Raw genomic sequence first — 22499 nt, 5'->3', positions numbered from 1 at the left:
TTCCACCATGTGATTTGAAGAAATTATAAATTATATTATTTCACAGGCAGATTTTCAAATAAATTTTTACCTCACTTGCAGACGTTTCTAAGTTTGTACGTGTTTGCGCCAGAGAAAAACTAAGGTACACTTTTGTGACTGCCTTAAAGGTTGAAACACCAATGCAACTTCCAACTTTCCAAACAAGCTGACATGTTTATGTTTTCCTGAAATTAAATAACAGAAAGCAAATTATAGTTCAAGTAAATCACAGAGTTGATTACACATTAAGACTTCGAGTGAGATTAAAGCCTTTTGCTGTCTTCAAAATGTGGCAAAATGTTCTGTCTTCAAAAGTACTTTTGGCTGCTATAACATGAAGGGCAGGTCAAGGTTCATAAGTCCGTCTCCCATGTAGATGTGGCCATGCTGAGGGGCCTGGGGAACGTGGAAGAAGGTGAGACCCAGCCAGAGCAAACTGCGTAATACACACACAGTGCTGCCCCGCTCAAGCTGGAGGCACCATGACCCTGCATGAAGAACACACAGTAAGCAAAAATGACAAGAAAAAGACTAGAATTATCCTACTGTGCAAGATCAAAGAGGAAAGAGAAGGCAAAAAGCATTTTGTATAAACTGAACCTGAATTTTCAACCATTACACATAACAACCACTGACAGAATCCAGACTGTGATGGTGTGACAGATGCAAAGTAAAATCTGGAGAAGAAAGTTGTGTGACAGAAAGTTGGCTCTGTTATGGATGACTATTATCACTGGTGTATAAAGAAGAGGCGCTCTGGGGTCTTTCTGTCTGTGTGGCCCCTGTATCCAGCTGCTGGCATTGGCTTGCGCCCAGTACCGCAAAGCTCAATGCCAGTGAAGTCTGTTTGAATTGCAGCACTGAACATTAACTGCTAGGAAAGGAAGGAAAGGACGTGACGTGTGGCCAAGTATGGTGTCCCATACTTGGAATTTGTGCTCTGCATTTAACCCATCCAAGTGCACACACACAGCGAGTAGTGAACAAACACGCACACACAAACAGTGAACACACACCGAGAGCAGTGGGCAGCCAATGCTGCGGCGCCCGGGGAGCAGTTGGGGGTTTGGTGCCTTGCTCAAAGGTCTCACCTCAGTCGTGGTATTGATGATGGAGAGAGCGCTGGATATTCACTCCCCCCACCTACAATCCCTGCCGGATCCCTTAATATTAATACAAATTGCTTCCATCAACACTGAACGAAACCATTTCCCTCCATTTCTTACAGTGATATTTGGCTTAAAAGTCATGCGCTTGTACAATATTTTCTGCCTTTCCAAGTTCTTGGGAAATCTCCCTACTTTTTCCTTGTCCAGGCCACATTCAAGGAAACCTGAGTGAAGCCGAAGGGGGGGTGGCAGTTAATATCACCGCCCATTCCCAGTATTCTCTACCCACTATTTGAGGCGTCCAGATGAACCTGTTCACCTCTGGCAATTCTTGAGTGGGGATTGGGTTTTTTCCACCTGATTGGTCAAGGGGAAAAGGAAGAAACTGTTACGCAGGGTGGGTAAATGCCCTCTGTTTGAGACCTGCTCTACTTTTTCAGGCAAAACAAATCAACTTAGCCTAGTGTTGCCTGAGGTTAGAAGCCATCCCTTAGAGAGAGAGAAATAAGGACAGATCACCTCCTTTAATGAAACAGCTGAGATGTTTCTACCACACTTAAAGTCTGGGCATGTGTCCAATAAGTTGACTGTGCCTTCAGACTCTACTGAGAAACAACAAAGAGGCATTTGCCTTCTAAATCAGAGTCTAATAACAATATTCCCAGTGAGGAAATGCTAGAATTTACAGTCTTTGATGAGTCATTGACTTCTCCATCTTTACACTTCAAGGTCGCATTCAACAGGAAAGAGTCACAAACCACGTTTTCAGTAAATGTCGAGGCTTAAAGTGATGCTCTATTGCTTCGCTCTGTATGTTAAAACAAGTCAGATTCCATCTGGTTAAGATTCAGGATCAGCAGAACCAGATATTCCTTGAGGAACTCAATGTTAAACAATCAGTAGTGGTCTGTAGCCTGTAGGCAAGCGATGGGTAATGCTTCATGAAGCGTGCTTGATGAATACCTTTCAGCAAGCTTATGTCTGACTTGAATTGTGGGGAACGACAACAGACGAATAGCTTTCTGAATAACTGTTTTGTTAGTTCACTCCCAACTGACAAACATGGCGGGAAGACACACCAAGATATACGAGTGGGAGATTTATCATTGTTGTAGAAAATGGCAATCCCAAACGCATCTTCCCAGAAAGAAAAAAGAACAATGGGATCATAGTTTGCAGAACAACACCCCAGATGTCTCCTTGGCTTTCGCTCGGCCTTAGGCAGCTGCCAAATCATATCTGTCATTAACCCAGGGAAATTCAGCTACAGGGATCATGGGATGCCTTGCAGAAGGGTTTTTACACCCTCCTCATATTTCCAACCACTATTAAGACTTCCTAAATGCAATTTGCATGTCAGCATCATTTTTTGAATGAACCTTTGAATTATAATGTCTATAGCAAAAGAGGGGTCCGACTTCATTGCAAACATTTCATTACAAGACTAGAGGGTGGGAGCTGGAGACTCCCACAGTACCTTCAGAAACAGTAATGTGACTGGAAATAAAACCACATCAAGAATAAATCATCATGGAGAAAGATAATGAAAGATCATTCCTTTTAATTACCTTTGGGAACATCCTCGCTCAAAGGATCTAGAAAGTCAATAGCAGGGTTCAGGTGAGACATTTCCAAGATGGACTTCTTTTTCAGGTTAACCGGTTCATGGAAGTGCAGATAGTTGCACAGTTTCACAGCCTCAACGGGATCTAGACCTGCGATCAAGTTTAGGGTGACCATACGTCCTCTTTTTCCCGGACATGTCCTGGCCGGGATTTCTAAATTGCCTAAAATGTTCAGGTTTTTGCTTTGTTTTCCCATTGTTCTTCCTATTGTACATAACTGACCAATCATGGTGAGCAAGAAGGTGGGATCTTACAGAGAATGGTCAAAGCAATGCAATTGCTCATACTGTACATATAATGTATGAGGACTGTGGAGAGCAAGTCAATTGAGAAACAAAGACAAAACCTGGACATTTTTGGCAATTAGGAAATAGAGGACTTATGGTCACCCTAATCATGTGTTCAAAATTTAAACAGATCTAGGGTCTGACAATTCAAATAAATGACAACATAACGAGAGGAACTGAAGACTGATTACAAGAAAGTGTTTTCAGAGAACTGAAATGGATTGCATTTTACAAGGAAATGGAAACATACAGACTTTAGTTTTATACTCACACAGCTGCATCTGATTGCCGGTGGAAAACATATACAAACACTTGTGAACTGCTAGGAGTTTGGCTGTAAGCATACTGTACCTCCAAAGCTTCGGTTTGTCTGCACTTTGCCGCAGGGGCTCTTGGTAAATGCACCACGTGGCACTACAGACACATCTTTATCGATGTTTGACATGGTCGTTGCCAATCTACTTGCCTCATTCACTTTCACCTGCAGAAACGGAGGCATGTTAACCGCTCCATAAACATTCAACAAGCCTCCTGCCATCTACCATGTTTACTCCATTATAAACCATGAATAAACAGAAAACCGAATAAATAATAAGTTGTTTTACATCCAAACATTACCACGGCCACATAAACATAACGTTCATTTTGTGTGTGTTTCCAATTTTTCTTGAAATGTTTAGACTCTTTGATTGCTAAAAATTAAAGACCAACTTTGTTGGTCAACAAAGCAAGATCTGTATTTTATTAAGACAAACATGCTATGATTCTTAAAGGGTTAGTTCACCCAAAAATGAAAATTAGGCTGCGTTTTACTCACCCCCGAGGCATCCTAGGTGTATATGACTTTCTTCTTTCAGACGAATCCAGTCGAAGTTATATTAAAAATTGTCTTTGATCTTTCAAGCCCTATCATTGCAGTCAGCGGGTGTTGCATTGCTTCAGTCCAAAAGAAGTTAAATAAAAAACACCCATGCATGAAAAAAAGTGTCTCACACGGCTCCGGGGGGTGAACAAAGGCCTCCTGTAGCGAATCGATGCGTTTTTGTAAGAAAAATATCAATATTCAAAACGTAATAATCACTTTAATGTTGCTTGCGCCAGCAGTTGTACACAGAAGCAGTTCCGGGGGAATGACGTATGAGGTCAGCGTTGCACATGCGCCGGTGAGTCTCATGAAAACCAACGTTTGTTTACAGGATCAAAGGAAGCAAAGTTTCCTTACTTTAGCAAAGGAAAACCAGTCTCCTCTTGGCTTATATCGAAATACTCTGACATTCTTCTTTACAAATCTTCGTTTTGTACTTTTAATTCTTGACCATTGTTTTGTTTTGATCTCTCCACTGCGTTTCCGCGTGCGTCACTTCTGAGCGGCGCATGAGCAAAGCCGACCTCATACGTCGTTCCCCCGGAACTGCTTCCGTTTACAACAGTGAGCGCAAGCTAGATTCAAGTGATTATTACGTTTTGAATATGGATATTTTTCTTACAAAAACGCATCGATTCGCTACAGGAGGCCTTTGTTCACCCCCCGGAGCCATGTGAGACACTTTTTTTTACGGATGGGCACTTTTTATTTAACTTCTTTTGGACTGAAGCAATGCAACACCCGCTGACTGCAATGATAGAGCTTGAAAGATCAAAGACCATTTTTAATATAACTCAGACTGGATTCGTCTGAAAGAAGAAAGTCATATACACCTAGGATGCCTTGGGGGTGAGTAAAACGCAGCCTAATTTTCATTTTTGGGTGAACTAACCCTTTAAGTGCATATATACCAAATTAACCAAAGAAGATGGGCTTTTGTTCATTTTCTTCCATCTACTTTCCTATTTCCAGAATGCTGCATGCTCGTTATAGTACCATCTGTGTCGTGTAACCCAAACGCCCCTCCTCTCACCGTGACCTCTTCCTCCGTGGCATCATCCCCCTCTCCCTTAATGCGCATCTCTGTGTGCTCGTACTCATGGGACGGGTCACCTGTGAATCGCCCCTGTGCTGCTAATGCCACATCTGCAATCATGGACTCAGTGGCTTGGGGGAGCAGGTGCCAATCCATGCAGTTTAAACTGTTTAATGATAAAAAATTATGCAAATTAATTTGAGACAGAACATGTTTTATCACTCACTTACAAGATTAAACAGATATTGGTATTGAATATCAGTTTTTCCAAATAATACTGACTAATAAAATACATTTACAAAATACATTTATAGGCCTACTTTGTTTTTTAAAGAAATAATCAGAACTTTCACTTCAATGACCACCATATTAAAATTACATTTCCAACAGAAATGAGTAATAAAACCAATAATGTGTCATATTTTGCTGATTCTAATTTAGCCATTGTACATGATCACAATGAGTAGACAAGCACTTATCTAAACAAGCAACATGATTTCCTACCTGTACAAAGACTTTCTGTTCTTCATTTCATCCTCTTCAACTCCTTGAGCAATAAAATAGTCGCATTTTAGCCCCAAAATCTTTCCCCAAAACAAAACCCGGCTGAATTTATAGTTTCTCTTGAGAATGACCAGCGAGGTTTGAAGAGCGGCTCTCTGCTCACTGCTCAGAGTCAAACCATTACGGCTAAATCCAACGAGTAATGCAAAGACTCAAAGTCCATCGCAACGCTATTTATTAACAAATTTTTATTTATAAAAGAGTACTTCAGTGATTTGTATTTACTTCGCTTATTAGAGAACTGACACTAGCAAGCTAATCAGCCTCACTCTCCAGTTACTCTGCGGTTGCTAAGGTAAACAAAATACCAAGCAGCCTGTTGTTATAGCAACTTTTTCTCTCTCTCTCTCTAACACACACACACACACACACACACACAGCTCACTAGAGCTGAACCATTTTGAAGGCTCAGGAAACCTTTGCAGGTGTTTTGAGTTGATTAGCTGATTGGCATGTCACCATATTCTAATTTGTTGAGATAGTGAATTGGTGGGTTTTTGTTAAATGTGAGACAAAATCATCACAATTAAAAGAACCAAAGACTTAAACTACTTCAGTCTGTGTGCACTGAATTTATTTAATACACGAGTTTCACAATTTGAGTTGAATTACTGAAATAAATGAACTTTTCCACGACATTCTAATTTATTGAGATGCACCTGTATATATTAATTTAAATGAATATTTTATTACATATTTGTATTTTTTTAATTTAGCATTTTTTTGGTCATGATGATAATAAGGGATTTAATTTAGTTAGATGTCTGCACAGATGACAGTCGCTCACAGGAGGCTCCTCATCTACTGAGAGAGACGAACAGGAAGCATGTGGCACAGCTGGCAGGATGTATGTTCATGGCCTAATGCCCTCTGCGTGATACCAGCAGCTTCACACGCTGTATGTGTGAACTAGTGCTGTTAACAGCATCCGCGGCTGACAGCAGAAGTCAGCTGCCTGTTGAGAACACATTAGTGTGTTTATGTGTGAAGACAGAGGCTGTGTGTGACAGTTTGTTTAAGATGATGACAAACAGAAGTAGAGAGGAAAGTATGATTTCAGTTTTGCACAGGCATTAGAAAACTCATATTTCATCCCAAAGGAAAAAAAACAAGAAGTTATATTTTTATATTATCTATCTATCTATCTATCTATCTATAATTATTTGCATTGTGACATAATTATTTTGACAGTTAAGAACATTTTACCCCCAAATTTGTATTATGGTAAATTAATGAATGAATGAATGATTTATTTCAAGTAACTTTTTAATGGTTTTAATTTTAATTTCCATGTCAGTTAACTATAATAACTCTTATTACAGTAATGAGAATAAATACAAATTGTTAATTGTCATGAAAGCAATGCCACAATGAAATAAACATTAAAGGTTTTAAAGAAGGTTTAATTTTTTTTTTTTTTATTTTCCTTGATGAAATTGTTAAGTGTCATGCATGGTGGTTTTTAACATCTTATATTTAGTGAACTAACTTTCTTTTCTTTTCTTTTTTTTTTTTGTTTGTTTATAATAATAAATAAAGGTTCCTTATTGGCATTGATGTTTCAATGAATAACCTCCATGAAACCTCTCCATTGCACAAAAGGTTCTTTATAGTGAAAAAAAAGGTTAATTAGATTTTTTTTAATGTTCTTCATACTAAGAAAAAAGGTCTTGGGTTTTGAAAACCCCTATGTAACCTTTATTTTTAAGAGCGCATGTCTGCTCTACAGCATAAGCTTTTTCCTGCATGGTCAAACCTTAACAAGCAGCATCCGTTACAGGTGTCAAGTGCTTAGCACTCCAGCGCTCTTAAAGCAGGTCCCTGTGTGAGCGCTAGCAGGCTCATGTGTCTGCATTACTGTGGGACGGTGCTTCAGCGCTGTTGAGGAGCGGTTAGCCACAAAGACTCTGTTGAGTTAGCGGCACACAGGATCAACACGCACACAGACAGACGGCCTCATTCACAGGAGATTAGTGGCCACAACATTACACACGCCTCTGGCTAGAACTCACAAAGCCTCTGAAAGAGCACCACCAGAGGGAGAAGACTTCAGACAGGAAGGGGAGGATGAGGAGGAGAGGAAGAGGGCGGGAAGGAAGTGAAGATATCTGTATTTCACATCTTTGGACAGATTTGTCTCATGCTTGTCTCAGCTGGTAGAACTCAACATGACTTATTGAGAAAAAACATAAGGCCTTATAGGCGCACTAACTTATGTTTAGGTTTTCACTGCTTGACCCAACTTTGACATATACAGTGTTGGGTGTAATGCATTATTTAATTTAATAACTATATGATAATTTAATTACTTCTCCCATGAAAAAAAGTGATTATTCTTATTTTTTCTGTAATTTAATTATAGTTATGCAATTAAATTTATTTATATATTCAGTTTTCATTTTAATTAAATATTTTGTTATGTGCTTTTGTCATTTTTATTAGTTTTTTTAGTTTTAGTAATTAAACTTATATTCGGTTAGTTGCCAAGGCATAATTTCTCATTTCTGTTTATGCTTTTTAAATTAAAGTTTTCTTTTCATCTAATATTTTTATTTTATTTCAGTTAACAAAAATGATTCTGACAAAATCAAATGTTTTCTATTTAACATTGCTATAGCAGAAATACTCTGCTCACATATACATCTTTTATCATTAATTTATTGTGTACATCATTTTAGACATTTTTCATAAGTACAGATCCATATTGACTTTTCACAGGTGTTTTCACCGTATTTTAAATTACAAATTGCTTCAAGTTAAAGGACACGTCCGAAAACTTAACAGAAAATATTGTGGCAGAAAATGATGAGTACCTTTTCTGTTTTTATATGGATACTTTCTTACTCTAACTTTTTTACAGTGGAAAAAGTTACTTTAAAAGGGTGGTTCTGTCAAAAATGAAAATTCTGTTATCATTTACTCTCCTTCATATTACTCCAACATGAATTTCTTCCATCTGTGGAACAAAACTAGATGTTTTGCAGAATATTTAGTTCACTCTTTTTAGTACAGTGAAAGCCAATGAGGTTGTCAAGCTCCACAAGATGCATAACAGTACTTACATGAATTACATGTGCATTGCATGTCTTCTGATACCATACTTGACATATTTCAGTATAATTAACCACAAATATGATTCGAGCTAAAATAACAATTTCAATTTAAGTATGTTCCTCACAATTTCCTCATTCAGTTTCTTCCACACAAGAAAGAAAGTCACACGGAACGACACGAGGCTGAGTAAACGATGACAGAATTTCCCCCTAAGCTAAAGAGAGTTGTAGAGTTACAGACTGCAGTTTCAGAGGCAGATTTCTTGCTCTGTTAGATTCTGTTGACGATCAGATAACAGAGCAAAAGTCCCAATCTGGGAATTCTCCCTCTAAATCTTGTTTCTTTACTCATTTCTCTCGGTCTCAATTTCTTCCCTGAGTAAACTCTGCTAACCTTAAGAGACGTCTGGCAAGGAAACAAAACTTTGCTATTAGTTTTTCCTTAAAAGTTGTGTCTGGGTGAAGTGGAATAAGTTTACCCCCAGGGCTTGGCGAGGGTATATTACTCTCAGCTCTGAGAACGGTACCTTACGGACCACCGGCGTTGCCATGGGAATAATCCCCGCAGACAAAAGGGAGGGATCAGCAGGGGAAATCAATGCCGTCGGGCTTTGTGGTTGGCTGGCACAGAGATCAGTCATACGTACTCCGGGTCACCAGGTCAGAGGCATCAATCACGGCTTCAGAAAAGAGTGCAGACCATCTGAAAAGAGAAGAGAAGAAGGGAGGAGAGGAGGAAACATCTTCGGCTGTGTTAATGGAGGGATGAATTATCTTTGGAGTATTTCGAGGCACCATATACAAGTACAACAATAATTGGTTCCTGTAGTTTAAAAGACCAAACGCAGCTGGAGACGAGCCATTCAGTGTGTGTGTGTGTGTGTGTGTGTGTGTGTGTGTGTCAATCATGTGATGTGAGTTACATGACAGAATTCACATCATGTCCAGAAACCGGTACACACGATTGAAAAATTGCACTTTCTTTAAAAAACTAGTTTTTTTGTGTTTATTGTTGGTTTTTCCCTGTGCAAATGTCATGATAATTCCAGAGCATTTGTAAGCTTTCTCACCAGTGGATCCTCTGCAGTGAATGGGTGCCGTCAGAATGAGAGTCCAAACAGCTGATTAAAACATCACAATAACCCACAAGCAATCCACACCACTCCAGTCCATCAATTAATATCTTGTGAAGCGAAAAGATGCGTGTTTGTAATAAACAAATCCATCAAGGCATTTTAACTTTAAACTGTCACTTCTGGCCAGAGTCCATAATTCATTATAATCCTTCCATCTCAGAAAAAGTCCATTCACTGTTGTTCTCTCACATCAAAATCCACCAACATAGCTGTTTAGAACTGTTTTGGACTGTTTTTGCTTATAAAAGGTGTTTGATCTGTGCAGATTTCTCTCATGATTCAGACGAGATGACTTTTTCACTCGAGAAAGCAATATTATGGACAGAGGACTCGTATTTTGGCCAGAAGCAAAGGTTTGAAGTTAAAAATGTCTTAATGAAGGATTAGTTCATTAAAACTTTACAGCTTTTTACTTCACAAGACATTAATTGATGGACTGGAGTGGTGTGGATTATTGTGATGTTTTTATCAGCTGTTTGGACTCTCATTCTGACGGCACCCATTCGCTGCAGAGGATCCATTGGTGAGAAAGTGATGTAATGCAACATTTCTCCAAATCTGTTCTGATGAACAAGCAAACTCATCTACATCTTGGAGGAGTACATTTTCAGCAAATATTATTTTTTTTGGCTGAACTATTCCTTTAAGGTATCATTCTCAAACAGCAAAGAATGAGTTACATCCTAAAGTTTATATTTAGTGATTTAGTGTTAGGAATTCATTTAAATCCATATGCAGAAGCATGAGAAATAACAGTGTTAACGGTTGCCTTAACAAGCAAAACTAATATGAGAAACCGTTTATTTACTATCCTAATTGTTGTTTTTACATCCCATCCTCCAACAGCTGTTTCAAGAGGTACAATAAGGTTTTTCTGGATTCGCTACAGCTGTCAACACTTGAAACACATTATAACCGGAATGCTTCATTGGTTTGGGAGTTTTGCCACCCTGAGACCCCCAGCAAACACCATTCAGTGAAACCTGATCTGGGATTTCAGCCCATTTAAAGAAATACAGAAATGCTTTATTTGACTCATATGCATCTTTTGTCTCAAGTTGCATATGGGCGTTTGTGTCATTAGGACCGTAAAGCCTTCTGAGGGTTTATTGTGGTGTCAAACACTGTAAATGCTGTTATTTCTGGCTCTCACAGAATGAAATTAAGCTGTAAAAAATACATGTAATCTTCTTTTATATGACTGTGCATATGGTTTACACCAAACACGTGATCTCTACACAGTATTGTGTTTAAAGTATGAGATCCATCCTACTAAAATACACACATACCAAAAAAAATCTTAAAAGTTACAAAGTTTAAAAGTTTTGTGCAATAAAATATTTGGCAACCTAAACATGAACCCAATTAACCACCTGGCACTAATAAAAAGTACAAAAAATACTAGTTTTACCATGTTTTTTGTTCCCCGTGGTACCTGTTTATATATATGAATAAAGTTTGACACACAAACACACACTCACATTGGATCAGTTTCTGTTCTTATGCAGTTTTGAATGCTGATCCTGGCGTTTGGAGCCGGTCACTCGAGTTTGTGGGCTGCTTATGGTGTTAAAATAAGACGATTCTGCTCTATCCCGACTAATGAGCTGAAAACCGCAGTCAGGAGAAATGTGTCAAATGTGTGTGTGGAGGACGTTCATTCATCCATTTCCAGGAAAATCTGAGGCTTAAGAATATGAGACTGAATGTTCGGAGGTTGAGCCATTTAAATGATCAGACACTAAAATTCAGTTCCTGCTCCGCTCATATAGCCTAATGAATATTCAGAACAAAAACACAAACACACACAGGTGTCATGTGTTCCCTTCATATCCACAATATCTTTCCCCTGCATTACAGCTAAAGGAACAGATATGATGCTTGTACTTGATAAAACACCTACATTATTTCGTAAAGGCCTGTTTCTTATTTGCTCTGTGAAGTTTGCCCTTTTTTAAAGTGGGAACACTTTTCTAAGTAGTTTCTAGTTAATAGTTTCCAATATAATTAGAATTTGCTCCATGTAAACACTCCTTTCTTACTGGCGTGATCATGACATTGAAGTTGAACGTTATGCAGACATGGTCAGCAAGTGATTTTATCACGCTAGTCTTATGTTAACTCAAAAAAAAATTAAGTCTATAAGGTTTATGCTTTGCCCTGCTTACTTCATTGTAAGATCCTTACTGTAAATACAATCTTTGCATATTTTTCTTCTACATTATTTTCTCTAATAATTGACACTATGCCAAAATATTGAGTTTAACTTGTATTGAAACCGAAACATCTCTCTGCTTCAGTCTGTACTGCTCTGGGAAGAACCAGAACGATCAGAGAGGAACAGTGCCACCTAGTGATGATTCATTCTCTCACACAACTATACAGATATGGTAATGAAAGGCCACTGAGCTATGAGATTAATATATCTGGCAACATCAATATATTATCATATTTGTATAAAACGTTGCTTTAAAACAGAAAATTAGGAATGACAAACAATACATAAGCTCACTTTCTCAATCACACACTCATACAAATTACAGGTATAAAGTGTGTTAAGTTGTTTCCATCAAGGCACAAGTGTCAGTTCAAGTGTTTTGATATACTCAAGTTATATTTGTACTCCTTGGCAAGTGCTCATTGGCGAAGCTGGTTTTGTAGAAATGTTTGGACAGCGTGTTTGAATGGCAATTTAGAAAGTGTTTAAAGTCTTTGGCGAGAAGAATTGATCCTGAAAAGCTCCTTTAGGTTTGTTATATTGCAGTTCATGATTAAATGTTCCTCAAGTCTCTCAGTGTGTATAAAAAAAATGAAAAGCTAGAAAGTGTGATTTTTTTCTCTCTCCAAGAGATCCCGTTTTTAAAAGTACATCCCCTACATCTTCACACTGACCTCCAACCTCAATACAGCAAGAACCATTTCCTCCAGAGGTGAAATGGCAGTTGTGATTGGTCGATGTTGACTGATTATTGTTGTTAGATATCTGAGTCTGGACAGTCTTCCTCAGTGCTGAGGAAGGGCGGACTTGTGTCTGTGGTGCCGTATGAATGGTGAGTGCTGCATTCATCAGATTCAGATGATGCATCTGGGTTCAAAACTTTGGGAAGATACACCTAAAAAGGAGAGAGAGAGAGAGATTTTGATAATCTCAAAATCTATCAGGATTAAAAAAAAATGTATGTAATATAAAAATGCGAAACTTGCCGATGCAGATGAGCTCTGTGAACCTCTATCTGTGTCTTCATCTTCCTCCTTAACCTGAATTATAGACAATTACATTTATGCATTTAGCAGACGCTTTTATCCAAAGTTACTTAAAATAGAGGACCAAAAGCAATATTTCACAGAGCCAACCATATTTGAAATATACAATGCCAGGTTTATAAGAAAGCAAGATTAGGGGACAAGCTGAGCAGAGGAGAAATATGTGAGTGTGTGTGTGTGTGTGTGTGTGTGTGAATGCATTAGTTTAAGGTTATGGGGTGGTTAAACTATAACCATTAAATTATGGTTAAATTACAACAATGCACTGTAAATTTTGATAAAACTTTGACACAGAACAAAGCAGCTTACGTTGTAGTTGTGCGGACTGAGGTATTTGAAGTGTCCGAAGCAGGTGTAACTTAAACAGATAAAGATGGTCACACAGAGAACCACTAAAGTGAACATTGACGTAGCTGCCTTGAAGCCTGTGGAGACACAAAATCAACATATCTCCACTATGTGACTCACATATATGAATACAACTGTCTGAGAAACACTGATTTAATTAGCCAGTTAGTGGACGTTACCTGTTCTGAGCACAGAGAAGAAATAAAGCCACATCAGGCATATGATTGGTGCAGCCAGCGCTTGATTGACAGCTCCCAGGTGAACTTGCCGATCGAGGCGGGCGGGCAGGTAAGCGAAGTACAGGTTGTGTTTGTCCACCAGGTGTTTCAGCAGCAGGTACAGCAAACCTGCACACACGGCCTGTGTGTTAATGTGATGTTACATACACTAATACTGTGTGTAAGGCCTTGAGGAAAGAAATCAGACCGAAGGGAACGATGACAGGACAGGTGATGCTGTATGCCATGATGACTGTGAACACACACAGAGTCCATCCATACATCGCTCCGTACTGAAACTCATACGCCTGATTCTACACAGAGAAACAAAGAACCAGAGACAAGAGATTACAAGTGTATCAGCAACACATTTTAGTAAATTCTATTCAAATCAGACTTATTTTCAACCTGATGTCTATATAGCATGATAGAAATGTCAATGCTTAATTAAAATGAAAGTATAATAAATAAAAAAAATCTTTTAAAAACTTTTTTATGCCATGTTGGTTAAAACGTAGCAAGTTCTGAAGCAAAAGATCCTTTTTTCCTTTTTGAAAGATCAAACGCCACAGACGGACCTGTTTAACATATTTCCTCTCAGCAGCCGAATGTGCGAGTGCCAGACGCACAATGTAGAGCAGTAACGCTGGCAACCGCAGCAGCTCCATGCCAGAGCCTACCAGAGCCGCCGCGATCACGTAATTTACAAAGAACGCACCCTGATCAGGTAAAAACACACACCTGAGACACACAGAGAAAAGAAGATGGAGAGTCACTTATATATTTAGGTGCATGTCACAAAATTATTCTGATTTGAGCAAATAAATCACCAGGATAAATACACAAGATACTCACTCAAACCTCAGCTTCCCCTCAGACTGCATATCAAACAACCAGCGGAAAAACACGTCTAGACTGAGAGGAAAGAGAGCACATCTGTATCTGTATATATGCTCACTTTGGGAACATTTTAGACCCACTGTGCTCTAATCAAAATACTAAATTATCACATTCACAGGTGGGTGGGTTTCCTAGAACCAAGTTAACTATGTTAACGTTAACGTAACCCACAATATGGCAGCACAATTTGGGGGGAAAAAAATCGAATTGTGATTTATTTATTTTTTTTTATAAATTATGAAAAATAAACAACCATGCAAATAAATAAATTAATTAATTAATTAAAAAAAATTTGTGATTGCAATTTAAAATGTGATTTTTTTTCCAGGTTTTCTGTGACTGTTTGTAGGGCTGCATATTTTGGCCAAAAATGTTGTGATTATATCTCTATATAATAATAATAATAGTAGTAGTAATAACAACAACAACAATAATAATAATAATAATAACATATTAAAACAAAATAATAAATACTACTATTGTAATATTTTATTGTGAATTTTTTTATATATATTAATTATAATAATAACATTAAAACAAAATAAAAAATACAACATACTACTAATGTAATATTTGACTGTAAAACAAACATTTGTATCTAATAATAACAATAATAATAATAAAAACACTGAAACAAAAATAATAAATGCTACTATTGTGATATTTTACTGTGAAATAAAAAAAATTGCATCTAATAATAATAACAATATTCATCATCACCATCAGCTCGTACCTGGTGAGGCCCAGTGAGGGCAAAATCAACACCATGAAGATCAGGAAGATGTAGAGCTTGTACATCATGCTCATATTTTCGCTGGACCTTCACACACACAGATAGGGGAGTATTATTAATGAGCTTGTTTGTGTGTGAGTGTGTGTATTTGAGTTTGATGGTCTACCTGGTCCAGTGGGCCTCTCCCAGTGTAGAGTAATACACTATGGTGGGCAACAGGGCCGAGAAAGTCCACAGCAGAATAGTGGGGAAGAACTGACTGATAACAGCACTCTGCAAACACAACACACTGTCTTCACACCACTGCACTTCATGTGCTCACATCATTACACATATTCAGTCACATACGTTCAGATAGTGAATGGGCTTGGTGACATTAAATTTGTCCATGGTGGTGATGATGATGGAGGGCGTTGTGAGGAAGAAGAGGAGGACAAAGAGTGCTACATTTAGCAGCAAAAAGCGTAGCCACCAACGCCACCCACGTATTGACAAATTCTCCCTGAAAAAGATGAAGAGAAGGTGAGAGGTTAATATTGTGAATATTGTTATAATCTTCTCTATAAACTCTAAATATAACAGATTCCATTCCATCAAGGTATAATGGTACATACCAGTAGATATTATATGGGTGAGGAGCGTAATTCACTTTCCATTTGTACACCCTAAGTTCTGCGCTCTTAGAGGACGGCTGAGGCTCCCGGCCACACCCACACCTGATTCCCCCGCCAATTTCTTCTCCAGCCACACCCCTTGCCCCGCCTCCACACTCCAGGGCATTGAAATCTTTCAGAATACTGTGAGGAAAGACAAATGACACCAAGTGCAATGGTCAGGTTCCAGAATTAATAATTCCTTTCATTTTCTCCATAAGGAAATACATTTTTAACTAACTTCAAAACCTAAAAAAATCCAGACTAAGAAACAAGTTTTTCTTTGACTTATCACAACAGATTTCACCTTAGATTCTAGTAAAAACAATGTGGCTTATAAGGCAGTATAATTCTGCATAATTTTTATACATAGGCAGTTGAGTCTGAGCGTGAATCACTTACTAAGTGGCCATGTACTCATTTTGCAGAGAGACAAATGCCATGCCCAGAGGATGCAGTTCTTCACTCTGCTTCAGTTTATCTTCTTCCTCACGCAGAGCAGCCTCCTGTGAGCTGTAGAACTCTATAGCATCAACCTACAAATAAACACACACGTTATTTAGACGCCCAAAGCTTGAAAAGTCAAAGGCCATTGCTAACGGTGGTAGTACTTACCTCTTCACAGCCCTTACAGCAGCAGCAGCAGCAGCACAGGTGGCTGCATGGGCGCGGGTTGATGACCTCACGACATCCCTGGCGCTGGAGTATCTTATTGTAATGTTGCAGGTTTTTTTCTGCCCGTTTTCTGTTACAAAATATTACAATAAAAATAACATGACACATATTTTTTTAATACATTTTTTATTTTTTTTTAACTTTTTTTTATTAAAAATGTTACTTGAAAAAATATATATAATTAACTGAAATAAAATATTTATATTTATATTTTTCTAATATTTAGTTTAACTTGATCTTAAATCTTAAAATAACTAAGACGAAATCTTAAAAAGTAATAAATACTAAACATATTAAAAAAATAAAATAAAAAATAAATAAATAAAAATTACAAAACACGTAATAGAATTATTAAAACTCAAAAAAAAATTTAAATGGAAAACATACAAATAAAAACTAATTTAAATTATTAATAAAGACTGTAATAGTATTTCAATAATACTGGATCATATAGGTCTGTGAGAGTATGTGTATAAGATCTATGGACAACTTTGAATAATATCGGGTAAAATTGGCTTTCTTACCTGTTTCTGTTTAGGTCAATCAGTTTGGCAACATCATAACACAAGTTAACATCAGTCACTTGACAGGTAGGGTACGCCTCCCTGCAAACAAATATACAGCCAAGACACATTAAAACCTTTAAAGTAAAACATGTCATCATTTCTGTATCTGAGGCAGAAAGGCAGAAATGCAAAAATAATTTGTTTCTGAACACATCTCCCATCTATCTTCCTTTGCTCATAAAAACAAGTAGTCCTGGAATTAAAACAGATTTCAGTTCCATTTGGGACCAAAATTACACCTCATAATTATCCAAATTAAGCATAATGGCTATTATTTAAGCATAATCTTTATCTGTAATGTTAATCAATTCCTGTGAATGACACGTAAATATATGCTGCCCAATAAGTCTTTGAGATCCCACTGTAAGCTGAGATCATGCCCTGCATGCTGAATGGAACAAATAACATGGAGATGGGAAGGAAAAGCTGTCTGGATATATGGCTAAAAATAAAGTGAACAGAATGAAGTCTTGGAAAATCATTCCCACTTACATGAAGTGAGTTTTTATACTCTCATTACTGGCTGCAGTGGGTACAGACCTCACAAACAGGGTGTTTCTGGCCTATGGAAAAATAAACAAGGGTCAGATCATGTATGTGTGAGAGAGAGAGAGAAAGAAACGGCAGGACGGCTTACTATTTCTCTTTTGGTTCCCTTCATTTTAGAGGTGTGTCGTCTCAGCAGGGCCACCGTGATCATGAGATACAGAACTGCAAATACTGTGTGCAGCCAAAGCAGCGCATCACTGCAAAGACATCATATAAAATACAGTTCAAATGGACACACACTGATACATTCAGACATTTGTGCATAGATACTTACTGTACTTACCCCTTCTTAAGATTCCCTATGGTGGTTCTCCCGAAACTGTAGGGATCATTGCCTGGAACACAGAAATTACTCTGACTTTTTCCCCATCAGCAGAGATCAAAATCTCCAAAACTCTGTCATGATTACATTTCATATTTCAAATCATCAGGAAAATCTGACAATAACAGTATCACCAATCAAATCATGTTTAAAACATATTTTTTCAAGTTTGTTCATGAATGTCTTCATATCAAAGTCACATCAACAAAATATTATACATTAATTATATTATACTACATCATATTATATTATTAGAAATTAATAAGTATATATTCAATAAATATTCAAACAATTATGCTGTATTATATATACACTTCCATTCAAAAGTTTGGGATCAGTAAGATTTTTAATGTTTTTAAAGAAGTCTCTTATTTATAAGTCTCATTTTCATTTCAAAAAGGCTCGCCACATTTCATTCATTTTTCTATGTCAGTGTCTCTGGTATTAGTCAAGTCTCTGCTTTAGAGAAACAGTAAACAGTGAGGCAGCTCACTAGTTTATAACCAAGCTACTGTATGAAGGATTCTTGAGACCGCATTGAATTTTCCAGTGTGCATGTGTGTGTATGTCAGATACCCAGCAGGTCGCCGGATAGATTGACCGGTAGGATAATGGTGACGGACAACACACAGATGATCAAGAGCAGGATGACCAGGTGCTTCTGAAATGACAGATAATGTACTGCATCCACCCCACATTTCTCCTGGACCGAAGTCTCGCTGCACACACACACACACACAAACCACACACACATCAGACAGTTTCACATCTTAGTTCATATTAGGACTTTCCCATGCAAACTTCCCTATTTGAGCTTAGAAAAAAGTAACAATATTAACAGGTAAAAGCTGTCGAGTTGTAAACATGTAAAATGAATATGTAGCACCAAAACAGCACTTACTCCATATTGACGATAAAGTTGATCCAGGAGCAGCAACCCTACAGGAAATGAGGAAGATGTTGATGATGTCATGAATGATGTCATAATGAGGATGACTATGAGGTCAGAACTCACCTTCTCATATTCGGGCTCCTCAATGGACACGGATGACGTCATTCTACTGTAACGCCGTTTAGTAGCATGTCTGAACCTGTAGCAACAAAAGACAGCACTCTTCATCTCACCATCCTCACCGTTTTCATCTTCTCTATTTAAAATGATTTTTTCCAAATTCAAAATATGATAAAAATATACAAATATTACAAAAATAAAATAATTATAAATAAATATTATAAAAATAACTAGACATAAAATAAATATAAAATATACATTTTATATTTTTAAATAATAATTTGGCTAGTTTAACGCTGCAATTTTTATGCAATTTTTTGTTTCACTAAAGACAATTTACAATAAATTATAACACTGTATGTTTCCATAGTGACTACTACGGTTTTCATCTCACATACCCTTCAGTCTCTGCGACAAGAGCGAGTCTCCCATGATCCCACAGTTTCCTTCTGATCAGAGTGAAGACTATTAGCAGCACCTGCAGGAAGATACACAGCACCGTACCAACCAATCAGATCACGCAACTCGAGCAGTTCAAGCCAATCGGATCCCAACTAACTGCTGAACTTACCACAAAGAGTGAGAAGTCAATCAGCAGAACAATGGGCACTCCTCCGAAATTCACCCCCTTCAGCACTGTGCTCTGTGTGGCACTGAAACAGCTGCTGTTGTCCACATGGGCTGTGCTATTATTCACCGACACAGAGAGGCGCTCCCACCATGCGGAGGCCATCTGGAGGACAAACAGATACAAACTGCACAATTTTACTTTTGCTGCTCGTGAAAAGATCTGCTTCGGTGACACATATGTCATCAGCATCCCAGACGACTATTGTTTTTGTTTGTTTGTTCATCTTTATTTATCCATGGAAATCAATTAAGAATTATTTTCTTATTTACAATGACAGCCTTTCAGGAGAAGAACATGATCCTGCACATGCCTACACACACATTACATTCACATCACATCACATAAAATAAAATTAAATAAAAAAAATTAAATTAAATGATTAAATAATAAAAAATAAATAAAACAAAATAATTAAAACAAATAAAATAATAACAATAAATTAAATTAAAATAATAATAAATATATTAAAATTAAAATATAATAAAACAATAAAAACACAACAAAATAAAATAAAATGATATAAAAATTGAGTAAATACAGCTACCTAAAACAATTACAGAAGTTGTTCAAAGCACTCATTACCAATGAAAAAAAACAAAGATTAAGGATGATAAAAGATAAAAGTAAAAGATGAAACAGAAATATATGCATCAATTTTCAGCAATTTCTCTCAACTATTCCAGTTGGTAGGCACAGCAAAATTAAAAGCTTCTAGAAACATTTAGAAGAATACTTTATAGGCCTAGTGTGACAACGTTACAGGTTGGTATTGAACATATGTTTAAGATTAGCTGGTGTTAGTCCTCAAAAATTAGCTGGTGTTAGCTATATTTGATTCAAAGCATGAATCTTCAGCGTTGTGAATGGCATATCAGTGCAAGGATGTGAAATGTCACATGCACTTCAGTTCAAACTCTAGAGGGAGTCTTTTATAACTTTATTGCAAACCAAACACAATTACACAATAGTATAGATCACATGAATATGTTGCATCAGCACAAAAAAAAGTTTTTGGGGATTTATGAACATGATTGTGCCTTAAAATTCTTTATTACTTAAGATCCTAGATGATAGATTACTGGTGACTGTATTGATGTTAAATGTTTGAACATTATGCTTACATTAGATATAATCCATGGTACCATTAAATGCTATAAGAATGTGTTATTAAAGTAAGGATCAATATAGCCACTAGCTCACTAAGTCATAATCTTTCCCACTCCTCCCACTGTGCCTTTGGGTGGGGTCTCCCATAGATCCTCTATTGCTTTCAGATTATTTGTTTTTTAGTTTTGTTTTTTTGTTGTTCAAGTGACTCATGACATCTTTCTTACTTTGTCTTTTGATGCATTACAAAATATAAAAAAATTAAAAAATCAAGACATATTTACTTGAGAAGAAAAAACTACCAAAATTAAGTTAGTTTATGCTTTTAAAAAAAAGAAAAATATCTGTCAGTGGGATAAGAAAAATAATCCTGCATTCCCTTTGAATTGTTTTTTTCTTACCCCAACGACAGATATTTTCTCGTTTTAATCATAAACTCACTTAATTATGATACGTTTATCAGAAAATAAGACATATCTTAAGAAATTGTGTTTCTCAGTTAAATGAATATTGATTTAAGAATGTTTAGATACTTGGACTGAAAAATACGATAAAATTATTAAGTAAAAATATCATGTTTTGTAGACTGTTTCTGCCCTATGAACTCCCACAGTATGTGTCAAATGAAAAACATTCAAGACACTCATCAGTGAGAAATTCTTGGTTTGCAATGTGTCTGAACAGACTGTGAAATGCAGAACATAGTTCAGCACAGCTTTTATTTAGAAACATCTCAGTAATTTCACCTATTGTAAGGATGGTCGAAAAAACACTTTCTCTTTCTACTTCAGATTCATGATCTTGTCATAATGCATTAGATGACTTACATGATACTCTACTGCCTGTCCTGTTATCCCAGTTTAAGCAACATTTTGCATGACTGAAAACAACTTCTTCTTTATTATGTGGAAACTTATTATTGCCAAACTGACAGCTGGACCAGAACTGCCACAACTGTCGGTGGTTGAGAATAAAGCCAAAATCGGGTAGCTAAACGGTTAACTAGCAGCTAAACTAATTGTCGTTAGACCCATGCCAGTATGTAAACACAGCTCATCATGAACACACAACTAAACAAACACTAAACTGACACATACATCGACACGCTGCCAGTGACGTCATGACGATTCTGTATAACGCCTATTTCGTTATAAACCGAGACACTGAGTGGCGCTTTCTCGACATTTATAAATAAAACATGTTATGAAACAAAAGCATACCTCGGTTGAATTTTTCCGCTTCTGGACTGTGCAGAACCGGTCGAGCTGTCCGCTGAGAGTAAACTAACTCAACTTTACACTGACTCACATCCGCACATGCGCAGATACACCGATCTCCGCCCAATGTACCAATACACACACATTTTTTTTAATTAATTATCATTGTAAATAACATATATATATAAAAAGGCCCGAAATGACTTGGGGAATACAGAAAATAATAAGAATAAATGATTTTAAATCAAGAAAGTAAAGAATAAAAAAATAAAATCAAACATAAATAATGTAGCTATAAACAAAAAGTATTTTTTCCTTTCTCAAGCATAATGACTAGGCTGTATACCGGCCATTGCATTCTCTAATATGTTGTTCATTCAGTCAATTTAATTTTTCAAACAACCATGGCGCTGAGACAAAATAGAGTGGAATTACAAAACGTTTTAAAAAAGTAGGCTAATATAGGCCCATAGCCATAGGCGGAGCGTGTATAAGGCTGGGGAAGGCCCACGGGCACTTAAGGCAAAAAATGCCACTAAATTGGACAAAAATGCCCCTGCATAAACAAATTAAATCTATTACGTCTGTTGCTTAAAAAGTGAATATGA

At 37.1% G+C, this 22499-nt stretch overlaps 2 protein-coding genes across 3 annotated transcripts; both read right to left on the bottom strand.

The window, feature by feature from the left end:
- Positions 1-12: 12 nt before the first annotated feature.
- Positions 13-18664, bottom strand: LOC107658900 (radial spoke head protein 9 homolog). Its single transcript, XM_016447613.1, is given in 7 exon segments — positions 13-509; positions 2699-2845; positions 3394-3523; positions 4941-5109; positions 5448-5631; positions 5634-5887; positions 18652-18664. Coding segments are annotated over 6 exon segments (828 nt in total). The 5' UTR covers positions 5671-5887; positions 18652-18664; the 3' UTR covers positions 13-348.
- Positions 12666-21991, bottom strand: LOC107658879 (CSC1-like protein 1). 2 transcript variants are annotated; one of them, XM_016447575.1, is made up of 23 exons: positions 21895-21991; positions 19508-19691; positions 19335-19414; positions 18940-19015; positions 18826-18863; positions 18501-18643; positions 17886-17937; positions 17691-17799; positions 17546-17616; positions 17012-17092; positions 16428-16557; positions 16215-16348; positions 15774-15956; positions 15508-15661; positions 15326-15432; positions 15160-15246; positions 14382-14441; positions 14105-14267; positions 13735-13840; positions 13488-13655; positions 13270-13385; positions 12901-12954; positions 12666-12809 (listed from the first exon to the last, which is right to left on the bottom strand). In XM_016447575.1, the coding sequence occupies exons 2-23, from the start codon at positions 19667-19669 to the stop codon at positions 12672-12674; spliced, it is 2412 nt and encodes an 803-aa protein (XP_016303061.1). In that variant the 5' UTR covers positions 19670-19691; positions 21895-21991; the 3' UTR covers positions 12666-12671. The 2 variants fall into 2 exon arrangements, with proteins under 2 accessions (XP_016303061.1, XP_016303060.1); XM_016447574.1 differs by having other exon boundaries at positions 19508-19669.
- Positions 21992-22499: the final 508 nt, after the last annotated feature.

Source organism: Sinocyclocheilus anshuiensis, unplaced genomic scaffold (genome assembly GCF_001515605.1).
Source record: "Sinocyclocheilus anshuiensis isolate Anshui unplaced genomic scaffold, SAMN03320099.WGS_v1.1 scaffold283, whole genome shotgun sequence".
Lineage (NCBI taxonomy): Eukaryota > Metazoa > Chordata > Actinopteri > Cypriniformes > Cyprinidae > Sinocyclocheilus > Sinocyclocheilus anshuiensis.
Note: the sequence above shows the minus strand (reverse complement) of the source record. Positions and strands in the feature narration are given on the sequence as shown.

Bases quoted from the DNA above. Each gene is read 5' to 3' on its own strand.
- LOC107658879 (XM_016447575.1), bottom strand. From the start codon at position 19,669: ATGGCCTCCGCATGGTGGGAGCGCCTCTCTGTGTCGGTGAATAATAGC. The intron at 16,349-16,427 runs GTAAGTACTACC...GTTTATTTGTAG, and splicing joins GCTGTAAGGGCTGTGAAGAG to GTTGATGCTATAGAGTTCTA. The intron at 14,442-15,159 runs GTACGAGCTGAT...CTTTCCTCTCAG, and splicing joins CCCTCACTGGGCCTCACCAG to TCTAGACGTGTTTTTCCGCT.